This window comes from Labrus mixtus, chromosome 8 (assembly GCF_963584025.1).
Source record: "Labrus mixtus chromosome 8, fLabMix1.1, whole genome shotgun sequence".
Taxonomy (NCBI): Eukaryota; Metazoa; Chordata; class Actinopteri; order Labriformes; family Labridae; genus Labrus; species Labrus mixtus.
The window spans coordinates 19,369,618-19,388,422 of record NC_083619.1 but is presented as its reverse complement, the minus strand read 5'-3'; the positions used below and the strand labels follow the sequence as shown (position 1 = coordinate 19,388,422).

The window sequence follows — 18,805 nt, the reverse complement described above, 5'->3', positions numbered from 1 at the left end:
ACCTTAAATTGTCTGCTTTATTCATGCTTTTATTGCTGTTTGGAATATGCTAGCTCGATGGCGACCTTTTCAGCAACTAAGATGTTTATTCTGCTTGCCTCAGCTCAATTTCTTTGCATGCTTCTTGATAAGCTAGAAGTTAGTTTGAGTCAGCATTTCAGAAAACAGTTGTGTGATGTCTTAGACACTACGTCCATGCTAGCTAACTGAGGAAGTATTTTACAAATGTGTTCTAACAGCCTGCCTGACAGGAGTCTGTGTTTGCTTTCACATGACAACTGTGATGTTGCAGTAGTGGAAGACTGCAGCTTTGTTTTTTCTGCTTGTTAATACCTTCTCCTCTCCTCCTCAGGATGGCTTGGACGCGCTGGTGTATGACCTTGACTTTCCTGCCCTGAGGAAAAACAAGAGCATTGACAACTTCTTGAATAGATGTAAGTAGCACACATCATCCTTTTTCCCCATCCGCCTTTCTTTAACAACGATCTGTCCGGCACATATGCATTTGCAGACCCTGTTACATACCGGTATATAAGACTGGGCCAGGAAAAAAAGAAGGCTGTTTTTGGGTCACCGCTTCTATGTCGGCTTGGACACAATAGGTGTCTGCTGCTCAGTGTCCCCAACAAAGAGGCTTTCATAAATGGCTGGTGACCCACATGGTGCCTATCGGGATGGCTTCTCTTTTTCACAGTGCCCTTAAACTGGGGAATCCCCTAACTATGTTTGAACAACCTAAAGATACCAACGCAAAGGCTTATAGTCAGGCAACATCTATTCCCCCCCAACAGGTCAATGACAAACAACTAATGTCTTGGCATTGACATAAAAGGAAATGCAACTGTCACGTTCAGTGTTTATTCTAGGACTTGATCTTGTAAAGCCACCAGTGTTTGAGATGGGGGTGGGGCATCAGTGTTACACCATGGAGATATACATAATGTCTTTCATTTCTTAATTAACATACAGACAAACATATTACCTTAACACCTCAAATAAACAACTATTTCTTACTCCCACTGCTGCTGGTATAACTGCATAATTCCACTCCCTTTGAAGCATGTTTTGTTGCCTTCACTCTTTTTATTTTCTTTGGTTTCTCAAAGTAAATAAACTAATATGTCAAAATCTATTTAAGATCTGTGTTCGTATGAATTATCAAGAAGGTAGTGACTCCTTTTTGCACTCTTGTTGTGGAAAGGCACATAAACATAATGCTGATGAGTTCATAAGCAATCATCTTTAAAGTCTAAGAGATTCTCATGACCCCGGTTGATGTATAAGTTGGCATGATCTGTCAACCCAAAGGGCAAGAAGGAATTCTAAACGGGTTAACAGTGAAGCTTTTTGCTGTGACTTTAAAACCTTTTTTGTTTCAGTGTGCAGGAGTCTAACATTCAGTTTTCCATATATGATAGACAGCCAAGGTTACTGTAAAGCCCTGCAGCCAAAACTGCCATTAAACATCTCCCCCGTTACTGCTGCTACAGTACTCCTGTGTGTAGCAGCCGAGTGTTTGAACTGCATTGATGGATATGGACTAATGGACTAGCTGTCTTGTAAGACACTGCTCCTCAGTTGCATGCATCGCCTGAAGCTCTCTTTCCTCTGACACACTCTCCTCCACGCATTGTGCTTTACACCCCGATCACTTCAGATGATCACTCCTCTGTATACATGCTGGAACCCACTGGATATCAAACACATGCAGTTACATACAGCATGTCTCTAACAGCAACATGGAATCCTTTTAGTACCTTTTCTAAACATGGTGTCTATGCTTCTTTAGGTCCTCTGGGATTGGTCCAAGTAGGGATCATGGTCCCGTGAACTTGTTTTCTGAGGGGGAAATGACTCACTCTTAAATGTTCTTCTATCATCTCAAGCCTTGCTTTTATTTGTCTATCTTTTATTTATTTAATTTTTTTGTTTTCGATCAGTTGAACTCGATGCCCCCTTCACACAGCCCCGCCCACTTTTCATGTGCTTCTGTGCCAGTTCTGACCCATGTGAATTGGAAATTATCCCCCCATAGTTCAGCCAGGACCAAATTTGGCTGAACCAGTGAATGCTATCTCTCCTAGGAGAGCGAGCTAGCATTGTTACATCAGGGAGAGGCCCAAAAACTTTTCCAAGACATCATCTCTCAGATGTGCAGAGGCGCTGTCAGCTTTTTTCGTCTGTTTGTCAACATGGTGGCTGACAGTTTTCTTTGAAATGCTCAATACTAAGAAAATGGTTGCTGATTTTTGCAACATAGACCTTTGATCTCAATCTCAATCAATCCGTCTCCCAGGAAAATATGTGGTTAGTAACTAAGATTTACCGATAGTGACTTGCAGTAACATGATGTGAATGCACAGAGAGAGAGATAGGAGCTGAAGGTGCCCGTTCTCCTGGTAGTCTAAGACTATAGCAGCATAACTAGGAGCTGGTCCATACCTGCACGAGCCCTAACTATAAGCTTTATCAAAAAGGAATGTTTTAAATCTAATCTGTTGTGTTTCTTCAATGCCAGAGACCAGTGCAAAATATGAGTAGTTTGGTTTACTGCTTAGCTCGTATTTTCTCTTAACATCTGCCTTTGCTTGTTTTTTATCCAGACAAAGAAACCATTAGTAAAATCCGTGATCTACGCATGAAAGCCGTGGACTATGAGGTGGTTAAAGTTATTGGAAGGGGAGCGTTCGGAGAGGTGCAGTTGGTAAGAATGTTTTTTTTTTAATTTTTTTGCTGATAACATAACGTTATGTCAGTATTTAGTTTTTATAAGTCCACAATGATGTTTATATTTTGCTCTTAGACTACAAACGTTTGTGCTCAAATAAGGCTAACCTTAAAGTCCCCTTTTTTTTTTAAATCTCTCCAAGGTAAGACACAAAGCCACAAGCAAGGTTTATGCCATGAAGCTACTGAGCAAGTTTGAGATGATCAAGAGATCAGACTCTGCTTTCTTTTGGGAGGAGAGAGACATCATGGCTTTTGCCAACAGTTCATGGGTTGTGCAGGTATGTCACAAAAAAAATCACCTTCAAAAACCCACTCAAACTAGTCTGATATTATAATGTGACCGCTATTTTATTTTACCACATTAACATTTTTTTTTACGTTGTTAAAGCTAACTTTCTTCTCTGTAGCTCTTTTTTGCATTCCAAGATGACCGCTACCTCTACATGGTGATGGAATACATGCCCGGCGGGGACTTGGTTAACTTGATGAGCAACTATGACGTCCCGGAGAAGTGGGCCCGCTTTTACACAGCTGAGGTGGTGCTAGCTCTGGATGGAATCCACGCTATGGGCTTCATTCACAGGTAACAACCAAACTCTACATTCTCTCGGTTTCACTTGTGTTTATAGGTCTTGTTTTCAAATTATGTTATGGGTCAGTTTATTACCCTTATGGGTCAGCCTTAAAGATTTTGTTTAATGTGGTCAAAGTACATGTGTAAATTAATTTATCTTTATGGGACTTGACACCTTTGAGATATGCAGAAGGCTCTAGAAGGTGTGGTGGCAACCTATGATCTAATGGGCCTTTGTAAAAGACAGGAAGCAGCTGCGGGTCATTGGTACTGCTTTTAGCATAAATGCTGGTTACTTGCTAATGCTCTAACTATAGGTGTGTCACTGCATCAATACTTGTTTCCAAAGCAGAGGTTCTGCTTACTTTAACACCAATGTCCCTCTAAATATCTTTCATAGAAACTAATCACTAACTAATGTTTGTTGTCATAATATATTATGTTGCTTCTCCCCCCGTATCTCAAACCTTTTATTTAGTATTTGTGTCTAGTGTGTCCTTTCATTTATGTTTTATACCTGAAATTGTTTATGACACTTCTATTCCGCTAACTGTTGATCTTTTCATTTGAGCCCAACCGATTTATCGGCCGGCTGATATTAGCATATCCAGTAACTATCGTTATTGGCTAACTTTAATGCAGATATGTGCCGATTTAATACCAGTCAAAAAACATTTTATTTGAGTATCGTTGTATTACACTAGCAGTTCTCTTTCTGGAGGTCACCAGCAGAGTTTGCTATTTGGATTATAACTAGTATCATCACTCCCTCGGGGTGTCAAGTGGTGTTGCACATACAGTATGCACAGTTACTTTCCAGATGAGTAACCATTGTGTCTACATCATAGGCAAGGCAAGTTTATTTATATAGCACATTTCAACAACAAGGCAATTCAAAGTGCTTCACACAAGACATCAAAAGCATCATGACAGGAAAGAAAAGAAACATTAAAATAGAAAATTAAAAAAATGTAAACAGGTGAGTCTTCAACCTCGATTTAGAAGAGCTGAGAGTTTCAGCAGACCTGCAGTTTTCTGGGAGTTTGTTCCAGATATAAGGAGCATAGAAACTGAACGCTGCTTCTCCATGTTTGGTTCTGACTCTGGGGACAGAGAGCAGACCTGTCCCAGACAACCTGAGGGGTCTGGATGGTTTGTAATTAATCAGGAGATCACTATTTTGGCCCTAAACCATTAAGCGCTTTATAAACCAGCAGCAGGATTTTAAAGTCTATTCTCTGACAGACTGGGAGACAGTGTAAAGACCTCAGAACTGGACTGATGTGATCCATTTTCTTGGTTTTGGTGAGGACTCTAGCAGCAGCGTTCTGGATCAGCTGCAGTTGTCTGACTGATTTTTTTTTAGGCAGACCTGTAAAGACACTGTTACAGTAATAAAGACGACTGAAGATAAAAGCATGGACACGTTTTTCCAGGTCCTGCTGGGACAGAAGTCCTCTAATTCTTGATATGTTCTTCAGGTGATAGTAGGCTGATTTTGTAATTGTCTTAATGTGGCTTTTAAAATTGAGGTCTGGTCACTCTGCCCAGATTTCTTGCCTGGTCTGTGGTTTTGAGTCTTACTGACTGAAGCTGATTGTTGACTCTTAGTCGTTCCTCTTTTTCTCCAAAAACAACAACCTCAGTTTTGTCTTTGTTTAGCTGGAGAAATTTTTTTGCACATCCACTCATTGATTTGCTCTATGCATTTACCCAGTGCTTTTATGGGGCCATGGTTGCCTGGCGACATCGTAATATATATTTGTGTGTCGTCTGCGTAGTTATGATAATTTATTTTATTGTTTTTTATAATCTGAGCTATTGGGAGCATGTAGACGTTAAACAGAAGAGGCCCCAGGATGGAACCTTGGGGAACTCCACAAGTAATTTTTGTTTGCTCAGATTTGAAGTTACCTATAGACACGAAGAAGTCCCTCTCCTTTTAAGTAGGATTCAAACCAGTTTAGTGCTGTGCCAGAAACTCCCACCAAGTTTTCCAGTCGGTCGAGTAATATATTGTATATATACTGTATATCCTTCCATAATTGCATTTGAGGGATCAATAAATAATAATAAATGAGAATATATACATCTATCTATCTCCACAGATTGGACATAGATCGAAGAGAGATATCGGCCCATATATCCATATCAGATTTTTTTTTCTCCCCAATAACGATATCCGTATCGGCCCTAAGATTCCCATATCAGTCTGGCCCTAGTTTTTTTAGGGCAATCAATCTGTACACAGTTTTAATGATACATTTTCTATGCATATACTCTTACGTATTTTAATTTCCGTCTATAAAATGGTTACAAATATTATTTTACTCACCAGGCTCCATGCACAGCTGCATTGCTGGAACATTCCCAGCATGACAGCTGTATTAAACACTTCTCTTGCTGTTTCCCCATTAACCTGCTGGATGTTGCAGTGAAAGGACATTTTAAGAAAACATAAATTCCACTCTCTCAGCCTCCAGCCTCCTTCACACCTCATTACATCTGACCGGTGGCTTCAGAATACTGCAGCAACTCCAGACTGCTCCAATATGGAGAGCCTTTTCTTCTTTTTTTTTAATAGTATCACCCTGAAGCCCCTCTGACTTTTAACTGCTCACATTCACACGTTTAGTGGTCCAGTTTTTATTGTTATATTTTTTTTAGTGTGATGTGTTTGATACCATTTCATGTTTGCCTCCTCAGAGATGTGAAGCCTGACAACATGTTGCTGGACAAAGCAGGCCACTTGAAACTTGCAGACTTTGGGACCTGCATGAAAATGAACAAGGTATGTCATCTAGTTCCCCTCAATATTATAAAGATTATACCTACATGCTGCATACATTATAATATTTGTGTAGAAATGTATGTTTTTGCTGATTTCTTCTTGGATGATTTCTTCTGTATAAAAAGTATTAAAACTGAGGATTGTTTTCAAATTGCTTTTCTTCTTCAGGATGGTATGGTACGATGTGACACAGCAGTGGGAACTCCAGACTACATTTCGCCTGAGGTACTGAAATCCCAAGGAGGAGACGGCTATTATGGCAGAGAGTGCGACTGGTGGTCCGTGGGAGTGTTCCTGTACGAAATGCTTGTTGGTGAGTTGATGCTGAAAAGGTTGCCGTTAATTTAATCATACCTGTTATGATGCTTTACAGTTTTCTCAAAAGAACTAAAAGATTAGCATTTGTCTTTCAAACAGTTTTCTCTCACTGTGAACACAGTAGTAACCGCTGACTCTTGTTGCTCTTGTGTTGTGCACAGGCGACACTCCTTTCTACGCTGACTCCCTGGTGGGGACCTACAGCAAAATTATGAACCACAAGAATGCCCTGACCTTCCCTGATGACAGTGACATCTCCAATGACGCCAAGAACCTTATCTGTGCTTTCCTGACGGACAGGTGAGATAGGTGCAGGCTAAGTGCTGGATTCTGAAGAGGTTCTTCCTCTGTTTAGGCACAGATTTTTTTTCTCTCTGGCCTAGAGGACCCTCAGTGGAAAGAATTTTCATTAAGAAAATGTAGAAGTTGTTCTTTCCATGTAAATATTTAAGAACTGCTTTAATTCTTTTATGAAAATCAGGGATTCAACTAATTATGAAACCCCCCCCCTGACTCCTACAGGGAAGTCCGCCTTGGCCGTAACGGTGTAGACGAGATCAAGAGGCATCCTTTCTTCAAGAATGACCAGTGGACGTGGGATAACATCAGAGAAAGTACGATTGCTAATAACTTTTCACACCTCCTGCTTCGTTTTGGCAGCCTGCTCACTGTTACCGCGGCCCTGTAGCCAGCGATCATGTTTTCCATCTGACCTACTACAGACAGTCGCAGGAAATTCTTGCGGACGAGCCATTCATTCAGTATCCTTTCCAAGACCAAACGTGATTCCTGCTCAGAGTCGTAATTGGCAGTGGGGCGCTCTTTGAGGCCAACTGCAGGGGAAGCGAACGCTAATGTGCCAGGATTGACACTGGAGCAGAGAGAGAGAGAGAGAGAGAGAGAGAGAGAGGTTTAAAAGTAGAGCTAAATCCAGGAGCTGCAGTCAGTTCTTTAGTGGCTTTATATTTAATACTTAACTAGGCTGATGTCAGCACTTTGGTGCCGTTCCACTGGGCTGAGCTGCTCTGCTGGCTGGCTGGCCTCTCTTGTTTTAAGAGAGTTTCAAAAGAGATGTGTGAGGCAAAAAAACAGTGATACAGGGAAAAGTTCAAGATTTGTTTCTTTTACTTTTTAGCCACCTTGAGGGTTATATATCTCAGAATACAAACATGCACAATAACAGATAAGCACTTGTTCAAATCTGTATGAAGTGTAGTCTAAGTATTCATTATGAACCTAAGAAGCATCAAGAGACTTTTGGATTGAACTCTGATCTGATTTATGGTTTCTCTTTGTTCTTGCACATCATTTCAGACTGTTATCACACCCAGTAGCCTTTTGTACTTGATGAACTGTGCTCAACTATCATGACTCATGATTTTTTTATTTTATTCTTTGCACGCTGTGTAGCGGCTGCTCCTGTAGTGCCTGAACTGAGCAGTGACGTCGACACCAGTAACTTTGATGATATCGAGGAGGACCGGGGAGAGGAGGAGACCTTCCCCATACCAAAGGCCTTTGTGGGCAACCAGCTCCCCTTTGTGGGCTTCACTTACTACAGCAATCAGCAGTGAGTCCCCTCTGATTTTTACCACCTACCTACCAACTTTGATGGGAGTCAATGTGAAGATGTTCTGTATAAGTCAAACTACTACAGTCCACATACTTAAAAAAATATGTATGGAATGGATGGAGTGTTTCTGTTCTCATGGCAGAAATCACTTTGTCACAGTCCACATTGTTTGAATACCTGACTGAACCAGGAGCGTTCCTGTGATATTTTTAAACCGTCTGTTCCTCGTGTCGGCACTGAGTTCAGGAAAAGAGTGTTTAGTTTTGCTGCTCCCTCTGCGTGGAACTTTCTCCAGAATGACTTAAAACTAGCACATCTCATTTCACTTGAAGCCTCCAGCTCGATCTTGAAAGACAAAAAACAAGAGACCATTTGGACAGTGCCTGTGTTTTTGAATTGTAACCTGTCATCACAACTTCAGTACATTATCTGCGAACCAATTTACACATTTTAATCATTGTTGCTCTTTATTATGACGTGTGCTACTGCCTTGGCCAGGTCATCCTTGTGAAAGAGATCCTGACCTCAATGGGTTAATTACCTGGTTAAAAAAAAAGTGGAGCACATTTAAAAACTCCTCTGTTGGCTTGTAAATACCTCTATACTTATAACATTCCTATTAGGGGTGCAGAAATGCAAAATTTTCTCTAATCGATTACTCTTCCCATTGTTAAAGCGAGTACTCGAGTAATCGTTTTGTAGTTCTTTTTTTTTTTCTGTGATTCTTTTCCCCCACGGGAGGCCCCGCCCCCAACTATGACGCGATGCCGACTGTATCTATTGATTCATTTGAATCTTCAGGATTTTAATAATTGTTAGTAAGATGCCTTTGTATTAACATTCAAATATGACATTTCTTACTTTAACAGACAGCAAACCTCAAATAAAAATTCACACAGACGTGTTATGACCGTTTTAACACTTTATTATAATTAGAGCAGTGAGTGTGGTGAGCGGACATGCAGACATCAATGCGCACTCATCGCAAGTTGAAGCTGTTTTGACAGCAACATAGTGTTAACAAAGACTCCAGTCTGCAGTGTAGAGCACACTTTACTCTGGTAAATGAAGTTACAATAGAACAGGTGAACGATTTAAGTGTCTGTCTGTTTCATCTTTCTCCTCTGTGCGTAATCACACACTCGCTCAATCTCACTCGTCCGTCCGCTATGAGCTATTTCTCCCTATAAGGTTGTTCCATTTTGTAGTTATTAAAAGAATAATCATCTAAAATTCCAAAATATAGGAAAACATCTAGTTATGCTGCTCTGTCCTGGATGATCAAACGTCATTGGTTTAGCGGAGTAAAGCGGTAATCGCAAAGTGAAAGTCCTTCTTTTTCTGTGGACTAAAAAGACAATTTGAACTCGAATTCGTAGATTATATTGCATATTTAGTTTGTTTGGGACTTTTTGTTCATTGTGAATTCATAGGGGGGTTAATTAAAGGGATATTTTTGTCAGGGTAGCAGCGTACGGATCAACAACGGACGCGTTTCAGCACAGAGCTTTTATCAGCGCTTTGTTTGTCATCTGAGTACTCGGGTACTCGGGTACCCGAGTACTCGTTTGCACCCCTAATTCCTATACAGACTTATTTCTTCTTAGTAAACTGTGCTAGTGGATAGATTTTGGTTTGATATAATGTTGTAATAAAATTGTTGTCGTTATGTATTAATTAATTTAAAAAATGATGTTTTCTTTGCAGTCTTATACGTCGGTCCACCGCCTCAAAGACCAGCGACAAACGTAGCAGCTCCGCAAAGGAAGACAAGAGTCATGTAAGTAGACCATCACAATTTGTTTAAGTAAAAGTATACAGTATGATATGTCGAATTCAGAATCAGAATCGGGTTTTCTTGCCAAGTACATTTACACATACAAGGAATTTGTCTTGGTGTATTGGTGCAAAAACAAATTGATCCCCTTGTCACCTTAAATTCCTTTTCATGCTTCTGAGAGATGTAAGTTCTGGAAGACATGTAAGAGTGTGTGTCTCCGTTTAGCTGGAGAACCTGCAGAAGAGGATCTACCAGCTGGAGGAACAGCTCCACAGCGAGATGCAGCTGAAGGATGAGTTGGAGCAGAGATGCCGGTAAGGAGCCAGATGTTGATTTGAACACAATAATAGTTTTTTAGGAGTTTTCCGCAAGTGTGAAAGCCCTGATATTTTCCGGAGGAGCTAGTGTGATTCTGTTGAACCACATGTAGCATTGATTTACATGCAAATATTCTCATTAACAGCATTAAAGTGTAACTTTAACACATCAAAGTATACATAAATGTTTGTTTGTTTTTTTCCTTTAACTGTTTTGATGGTACAAGAAAACAGGACCTTACATTAAGTTATTACGGCATGGTTTCATATTCTATCCAGGCTGTTTGTATGTGCATCCTTACTTGTCTTCGATATCAGAGCCACACTGATTTTTGAACACAGGAATGTTGTTTAGAATTTTAACATTTCATGTAATACTCAGTGTTTCTTTTAATATTTCCTCCCCAGGACATCAAGCACCAAGATCGACAAGATCATGAAAGAACTGGATGAAGAGGTTAAATGCCACCTCTTCTTCCCTCTATAAGCATTTTCCTTCTGAGTCAAACTAAAAATTGCATGATCTGCTGTTAATATCAATTAAAAGAAACATGCACTGCTTCTCATATTTTGAGAGTACTTTCAAAAAGGCTTGTTGAAGTAGTTGAAAACAGTTCTGATTGAAATCAGAGGCTAGATTAAGGATCGGTTTCTTCATTGCCGCATAACAGCTGCTCTCATGCTTCCTTGCCCACAGGCGAACCTGAGGAAGACGACGGAGGCCAGCATGTCTCTGCTGGAGAAGGACAAGATCATGATGCAGCACAGATTCACTGAGTACCAAAGAAAAGCTGACCAGGAGGCAGAGAAGAGACGCAATTTGGAAAATGAGGGTAAAGAGAATGATTTGCTGCTGACGTGTGACTCAGACACTTTGCAGTTAAGGTATAATTGCAGAGTGAAGCAGAGATGAGGGCGGTAATTCAGCAGAGATTCTGCAGCACGTCAATCCCCCATCATCTCAGTAATATCTCCCACACTGAAAAGCCTTTTATTCAAGTGTGTCCTTTATCTTGCTTGCTGCAAACTCAAAAAAGGTGTCACCTTTGCAACTGTGCAATGACTGACAAGCAATCACTGTTACAATTTAAGAGATGATGTTCTAGTAGTTGAAATTAGAATAAAATGAATTCCCTTCTTATCATGTTTTCTTTGTTCTAGTTTCAACTTTAAAGGAGCAGCTTGAAGATATGAGGAAGATCAGCCAGAACTCTCAGGCCTCAAATGACAAGATTCTCCAGCTGCAGAATCAAGTATGAAGCAAAAACATACTCAAACACCTCACATACAGCCTGGACAATGTGGGAGAGTAATGCATTAACATCCTTTCTCGTGTTTTAATAACAGCTGGAAGAGGCCAATGACCTCCTGCGTGCAGAGTCGGACACGGCAGTCAGGCTGAGGAAGAGCCACACGGAGGTGGGCAAGACGGTGAGCCAGTTGGAGAGCTTGAACCGAGAGCTGCAGGAGAGGAGCCGCGCCGCAGAAGGGGAGAAGGCCCAGTTGGAGAAGGAGCTCCTGCTTCTTCAGAGCACCCTGGATTCGGAGAGGAGGAACTACAGCCAGGGCTCGGAGGAGATCAGGGAGCTGCAAGGTGACATAATGAGTCTGACATATGCAAAGCTAACACTGAAAACCTTTTACAACTTGATTCCAGTTTCATTCCACCCTCTAGCTTACTCTATAAGGCAACGTTTAAATATATTTCTGCACGTTTGAAAGGAACTCTTTAAGGCTAGTTATTGCACTCTCTTTAAGATACTTGAGCTTAGTCATTAGAGAGCTGCAGAAATTAAAAGCTATCCCACATGCCGAAACCCTGAAATGACCACAGCCGTCAAATGAGTCTCTGATTTATCAGTCAGCCAGGATTCTTATTTTAGACACCAGCTTATGAAAGTTCTAGAGTTAGTGGGAAAGAAGGGATTTGGATAAAGTAGGTCATTTTCTGAAGGTAAAACTATCTGAATGACGGTAATATAAAGGCATTTGAAATTAAAACTATTGCTTCTGTTCACAGCGAGGATGGCAGGGCTGCAGGAGGATAACAAGAGCTTGAAGCTCAGCCTCTCCAAAGTGGAGGCGGAACGCAAACAGGCCCAGGAGAGGAGCAACAACCTGGAGAAGGTACACACTATCAGTAATCATAGTATTTAAGCATATGCAAGAAGTGCATCCACCCTGTAGAATTTTAGAGAATAGCTGTTATTTTGTGTGTTTCTAATTGGATGATTGCAGCTTCACATTGTTTTTCTGCTCCCCCCCCTCCCTCCCCCTCCTCACAGGAAAAGAACAACCTGGAGATAGACCTGAACTACAAGCTGAAGACTCTGCAGCAGCGTCTGGAGCAGGAACAGACCGAGCACAGGGGGACGCGGGCACAGCTCACTGACAAATATGAGTCTATTGAAGAAGCCAAATCAGCTGCCATGAACGGTATGCCAGTCCTGTGTTGGAGCATGTCCTTTCATGCTGTTTTTTATTTTTCTTTTACCCCGATTTCTTTTTTTCTGAAAATTTCTCTCAAATCCCTCTAGAACTTTTATGTCGCTTTATTTCTGTTGCCTCCCCCACTTTTATTTGTATAACCTTCTTTCTGACGTAGTCTGCATGTTCGGTCGTCCCTGTCTGCCATCTGATCAGACTCACCTACAGGGGATGTTTGGGTGGGAGGAATGCAAGGCAGCATGTCAGGACATCAACTCATGCATATTAAAGCTGGACTCTGAACTAGTTGTTGCAATAAATGAACGATCTGGTGACTCTTACCTTTCACCTGATACATGATGGAATGAACTTCTTCTGCCCTTTTTTTTGGTTACGTTTCTTCTGAACAGACTTTCTAATAATAACAGCTCCTCTTTTTGACTGGGAAAATCCAGATTTTGTTTTGTAAAGATAATCTTTATGCTGTTTCCAGATCAAAGAACACAATTTTTTTTTGTTGGAAAATGATTATTCCTCTTTTAAAAAGAGCTACCACCATAGCTTCTTTAAAGAAAATTAAGAGAAAAATAATGATTGGCAGCTTACAATCTGATTTTGTGGAGGTCCAGCTCTGTCAGCTCTGTTTTTTCAGCTGATACTCAGACTTCTATTAATGATCACAGCCCAGTAGTGGTGCAGTTTCTGCTCCTAAATTCCCTCACATAGTTGTCGACTACGTAAGGGAACTTTCAGAATTGGTCAGTTTAGGTGGATGGATTGTTCAGAATGCCAAGCTCGCTGAAATCATCATGGAACGTTTTTCAGATTGTTGATAAATCACTTCGTCTGCAGCAGAGTGAAGAATTAAATGTTATTTCTGTTCAAACTCCAGCTGTTCAGCAGAAGATGTCTGAGGAGAACGGAGCGAGGATGCGCGCGGAGAGCCGGGTAGTGGAAGTAGAGAAGCAGTGCTCTATGTTAGAGTTTGACCTGAAGCAGTCTGTGCAGAAGATGGAGCAGCTGATGAAGCAGAAAGAACGGCTGGAGGATGAGGTAAGTTGATCCCCTCTTAACTGTGGCTACTGCAGTCCTCTTTATAATGTACAGCTTTATTCAAATGAATCTGCCTTGTGTCTTCCTCCCCCAGGTGAAGGATCTGAGGATACAGATAGACCAGGAGTCCAGCAAGCGCGTGCAGGCACAGAACGACCTGAAGGGCCGCGTGCAGGAGGTGGACCGCCTTCGGGTTTCAGAGAAGCAGCTCAAACAGGAAACCAACACGGCTCTGGAGAGTAAACGCTCGCTGGAGTTCCAGCTGGCTCAGCTGACCAAGTGAGTGTTCTTCAGGCGCTGGAATGGACGACTTCTCTTCTGTTTTTTTTAGACTTTGTCAATTATAAACACTTTCTCAAGGTTAAATAAGGAAAAGTTCACGTTACCAAGACCATTGAGTCCCCTAATTTTACTATTAATAAAGTTGGCAATAGGTCTAGCCAGGAGCTTTAATTTTCTCCTCCTGCTGCACAGGCCAGTAATGCTCTTTGGAAGTCGAGGCGTAAATGAGCCCACAATTGCCTGTGATTTTCAAATTAGTGCTATTATTGCAGCTTAGAGGGGTGACTCTGCCAAAGCTGTGCTGCGACAGTGTTTACATCAGAGGATTAGCTTTACTCTGTGTCCAGCTCCATTCCCCTTGTTGCTAATCCTCTGGCTAGTGCTATAGCCAGTGCTGTTGGATGGGCTGCAAGTCAACATTTCAAGGCAGAGGCTGGCTAAAGAGTGTTGTTTGGAAAGTGCTCGAACCTGAGGATGTGAACAATTTGCTAACTTTATGAGTCGATGATGTGCATAATGTTTTTTTCTTAATGTGTTCATAGACAATACAGAGGCAACGAGGGACAGATGAGGGAACTTCAGGACCAGCTTGAGGCTGAACAGTATTTTTCTGTAAGTACGAGTCCACAAAACCTCCATCCGCTTTGCTTAGTTTTCAAAACAGCAAGCTAACCTTCTGTCTGTGTTCCCTTCCCCCCCTCAGACACTTTACAAAACTCAGGTCAAGGAACTAAAAGAGGAGATTGACGAAAGGAACCGGCAAGTGCAAGAGGTTCATAAAAAGGTGCAGGATTTGTGCAGCGAAAGGTAAGAGCGACTTCTCCAAAGATCAAGTATCAGCTGAATGGTTATGTCCTATTGTGTTGTTCTTAATGGGGTTTGATCGTAAAACAAAAAACAAAAAACAGCCATTAGTCTAAAGTGTCGAGGCTGTTAAACTAATACAATGTGTTTTATTCTACACAAAGGGACTCCCTGTCTGCCCAGCTCGATCTGACGGTGACAAAGGCCGAGTCAGAGCAGCTCGCCCGGGCACTTCAGGAGGAACAGTACTTTGAGCTCAGCCAGGAGAACAAGAAGGCAGTGACAAGACATAAGCAGGAGATCATAGACAAGGAGTCAACAATTGCACGGGTGAGAAGTCCCTTAATTCTCTCCTTTAATACTATTGTTTTACTCCCCTCCTTCATCATCATCGTACGCTTTCAAGCTTCTCACCCTCTAACTTGTGTGTCTGCAGCTTGAAGATTCTAATACAACTCTTACCAAAGATGTGGAGAACCTCAGCAAAGAGAAGGCTGAGCTAAGTGAGAAGATTCAAGCTCAGGAAGAAGGTACTGCCTATGCACTAACCTTCCCCTGTCTTTGTTTTGTTATAATTACGCGGTTTTACAAACTGAGTGTCTTTGTCTCCACAGAGTATGTAGCTCAGAAGGAGGAGATTTCAAATTCAATCAAGGCCAACTATGAGAAGGTCCTCAACACAGAGCGCACGCTGAAGACTCAGGTAGAGATTCACTTTTGTTTTTTTAGTCAGAGGGAGTTTTCAAACACTTGAATGGCACCAATGCAAGTTGGATAATGGTCGTCAGTGCCTTCCGGCTGCTAACTTATTTTAATTCGTCAGGCGGTGAACAAGCTGGCAGAGATCATGAACCGTAAGGACATGAAGCTGGACCAGAAGAAGAAGGGCAGCACAGCTGACCTGCGGAAGAAGGAAAAGGAGAACCGCAAGCTTCAGCTGGAACTGAACCAGGAGAAGGAGAAGTTTAACCACATGGCCATCAAGTACCAGAAGGAGCTGAGTGAGATGCAGGCAGTGAGTAGCAGATCTCCGGTTAATAGATGCTCTTATAATGCTCCTTTAAAAAATATTTCCTGCTAGTAAACATTACGTGGGCTTTCCAACCAACAGCAACTTGTGGAGGAAAGCACATATCGCAACGAGCTGCAGATGCAGCTGGACAGCAAGGAGAGCGACATCGAGCAGCTACGGGAGAAACTGAGCGACCTGCAAAACTCCAGCGTCACCAGCCTGCAGAGCGATGAGACGGACAGCAACATCGCAGGTAGGGTCGACACGGTGGCAAACTGGACACTCCTGCTGCTCGCTTTGCTTTACAAATCAGTAACTCCTCAACACAGAATCCCTGAAAAAAAAAAAAGTTTAAAAAATAGAAAATTTTACAGAGCCATATTTAATAACTTAAATTGTCTTTCATTCATCATTTATCATTCACAACACAACAAATAATTTACAATTTCAGGAGAGAGAGACCTTAAGGGTGGAAGTAACAGAAATTGTTGATAAAAATGGAGATTATGAAAAAAAGAAGTGGTCAGAAATGAATGTGATTAGATAATCACCATGCATTTTATACAACAGACATTTATCATTTACAACATGCAACTTTTGTTACTATGAGATTTATTTTCCTTTAACTTGTACTTTGCAATGTTTAAAGTGTATGCATCATTCAAATGTATCTAATATCAGCAGAGGCTCTGAATGATCTGGCTGCTGTGGTCTGTGTCACTGCCTGGCAGGAGGATTAAAGGAGGATGTGATACTTCAGATTTAGTACTTTGAATCGATCTCATTACCAAACATTATATTGAGTTGTTTTGGGGGTTGCTTTGACATCATTTGTCCATTCAGAGTGAAGTGTTCACTGAACACACTGTTCATAACGTGTCTGAGAACTCAGGTTTAGTATTAGAGGAAACAAAGTATCTAACACATGACTTGACAACTATACATATTATTCAAGGTGTGTTTTCATTGATGCTGCTGTCTGTGGTTAAATCATGTTCTCTTTATTCCCCTCATATCCAGCTGGTTCTCCTCTCCTTCTTATCTTTGTAACTTCTATTCCTTTCCCTCTGTGAGTAACTTGAGTGGACATTAAGCCCCCTCTTGCCTGGCCTGTGCTGCAGTTGTTGTGTGTTGTTTTTTTTTCTCTCTTCCTTTTGCCTCTGATTTTTTTTTTTTTTTTTGGAATTAGTATTCTTTTTGCCAGAGGTGAGAGAAAACCATCTCTGTTGGGGGTGAAACACTTTTGAAAGAAGCCTGACGGACTGAAGAGAGAATGTCTCGTTTCCAAAATTGTCCAAACCGTTTGACAGACAATATTTTCTTAAACACTGACCTGAATGGGATGTGAAGCAGAGACGCTTGTTGTAAGACTTCTTTATGTCACACAAGTTCAGCCCTAACGGTGAAGTAACCACATCAGACTGTACCAGACGACACCCTGTGTGAGGTTTACCGCCCCCGCTCGCAGGCAGCAACTTTCAAAACGTGTCATGAAACTGTTAGAAAAAACTGTTTTTGTAATTCACAGGGCTGTTTTTGTTTTAACACTCTTCAATGTTCTAGTCGGCATGTTCACCAAGAAAGCACTGCTCGTTTGGACACAAAGACCTCCCTCACAGCGTCACATGTAGTAGACGAGCCCTTCTGAGTTCACTGCTCCCGTTTAACTTGTGTTGTTTCAGCTGCATGCGATTGGACTTATCATTTTGACAGTGGATCATGTATTTAATCTGCAATGCACATGGTTGTTTGTATGAAGTGAGTGATCAAGATCATTTAGAGAAAATGAAAATTAACTCCTGCTGCTATCATCTGATTACGAGGCTTTTTAGCATAATCTGTAACGATACACTCGTTTAACATGCTGTTAGAATAATGTACTCATGGTTAATATTTCCCACCTTGCATGAGGAGTGTGGAGAAGCAGCATGGGGTCTCTAAAATCATCTCTTATCACCTACTCCAGTGCAGATACCTTAAAGCTTGCAGAACTCCCTACAGCGTTCCCCTGGTGTTTTCAAACACTTCTGTCTCTCAACTTTAGATTTTTCGTTTTTTTCCCAGTTAAGTTTGGATTCAAACACTGCATGGCCTGTGCGTGACCTTCACGATACTTTTTCTAATTATTTTGTCTTTTTATTCTGCGCTGCTTTTCAGAATCCAGGCTGGAGGGTTGGCTGTCCATTCCAAACCGCGCTAACATCAAGCGATACGGATGGAAGAAGCAGGTATGTTGTTTTTTTTTTTTGTTTTTTTTTTACTCGGTGCTTCCTCTTTGCGGCTGCATTGTTTCGAAAGTCTGCTTCGCTTTGTTAAGAATGCTGCCAACCCCTCCAGGGCAGTATCCGTCTTCCTCTCATTGTCCTTTGAAATATTTGCAGTATGTGGTGGTGAGCAGTAAGAAGATTCTGTTCTACAATGACGAGCAGGATAAGGAACAGTCCAACCCCTCTATGGTACTAGATATTGAGTAAGTATTTTATTTTACTGTCTTTTTTTTCTCAATTAAGGTCATATTGCAAGTGTTCTTATGGATATGTCTTTGCTAATGTTGTGCCTCTTTGTACAGTAAATTGTTCCATGTGAGACCAGTCACACAGGGAGACGTGTACCGAGCGGAGACGGAGGAGATTCCAAGGATATTCCAGGTTTGTGGGGGCTTATTCCTGTCCTGGAGATAACCCTAGATTTCCATATATTTCATATTCACCCTGGGGAGTTTCTTTTTCTGACTTGACCCTCTTTCTCTGTTTGTCTGTCTGTCTGCAGATTCTTTATGCCAATGAGGGAGAGTGCAGGAAGGAAGCGGACATGGAGACGGTCCCTCAGGGCGACAAGACCAACTGTCTCCCACACAAAGGCCACGAGTTCATCCCCACGCTGTATCACTTCCCTTCCAACTGTGAGGCGTGCGCCAAGCCTCTGTGGCACGTTTTCAAGCCGCCTCCGGCCCTGGAGTGCCGCCGCTGCCACGTCAAGTGCCACAAAGACCACCTCGACAAAAAGGAGGACGTTATCGCCCCTTGCAAAGGTAAACGCTTCTCCTACACTTACATTGTCCAAGCTGTGACTGACTGATGAACACGTCACAGTTTGAGAGCTTGTTTTTGTGGTTTCAATCAATGTTAATGTCTTTTAAAGGCG

General features: G+C 41.6%; 1 protein-coding gene across 3 annotated transcripts in view; it reads left to right on the top strand.

Annotated features, from left to right (window-relative positions):
* The window catches only part of rock1 (Rho-associated, coiled-coil containing protein kinase 1), a 33,266-nt gene that overhangs the window by 11,497 nt on the left and 2,964 nt on the right, over nucleotides 1-18,805 (top strand). For 2 of the 3 annotated variants that reach the window (XM_061044945.1, XM_061044944.1), the window contains exons 2-31: nucleotides 353-434; nucleotides 2,604-2,704; nucleotides 2,871-3,008; nucleotides 3,138-3,313; nucleotides 6,011-6,095; nucleotides 6,264-6,408; nucleotides 6,575-6,713; nucleotides 6,936-7,027; nucleotides 7,824-7,983; nucleotides 9,694-9,766; nucleotides 9,992-10,080; nucleotides 10,492-10,540; nucleotides 10,781-10,916; nucleotides 11,245-11,336; nucleotides 11,431-11,677; nucleotides 12,104-12,210; nucleotides 12,369-12,519; nucleotides 13,403-13,563; nucleotides 13,658-13,842; nucleotides 14,388-14,457; nucleotides 14,549-14,652; nucleotides 14,814-14,979; nucleotides 15,086-15,179; nucleotides 15,264-15,352; nucleotides 15,473-15,664; nucleotides 15,761-15,914; nucleotides 17,819-17,889; nucleotides 18,043-18,131; nucleotides 18,231-18,309; nucleotides 18,431-18,692. In XM_061044945.1, coding sequence (XP_060900928.1) covers nucleotides 353-434; nucleotides 2,604-2,704; nucleotides 2,871-3,008; nucleotides 3,138-3,313; nucleotides 6,011-6,095; nucleotides 6,264-6,408; nucleotides 6,575-6,713; nucleotides 6,936-7,027; nucleotides 7,824-7,983; nucleotides 9,694-9,766; nucleotides 9,992-10,080; nucleotides 10,492-10,540; nucleotides 10,781-10,916; nucleotides 11,245-11,336; nucleotides 11,431-11,677; nucleotides 12,104-12,210; nucleotides 12,369-12,519; nucleotides 13,403-13,563; nucleotides 13,658-13,842; nucleotides 14,388-14,457; nucleotides 14,549-14,652; nucleotides 14,814-14,979; nucleotides 15,086-15,179; nucleotides 15,264-15,352; nucleotides 15,473-15,664; nucleotides 15,761-15,914; nucleotides 17,819-17,889; nucleotides 18,043-18,131; nucleotides 18,231-18,309; nucleotides 18,431-18,692 — 3,778 coding nt within the window. The other variant, XM_061044946.1, reaches the window with a different exon arrangement.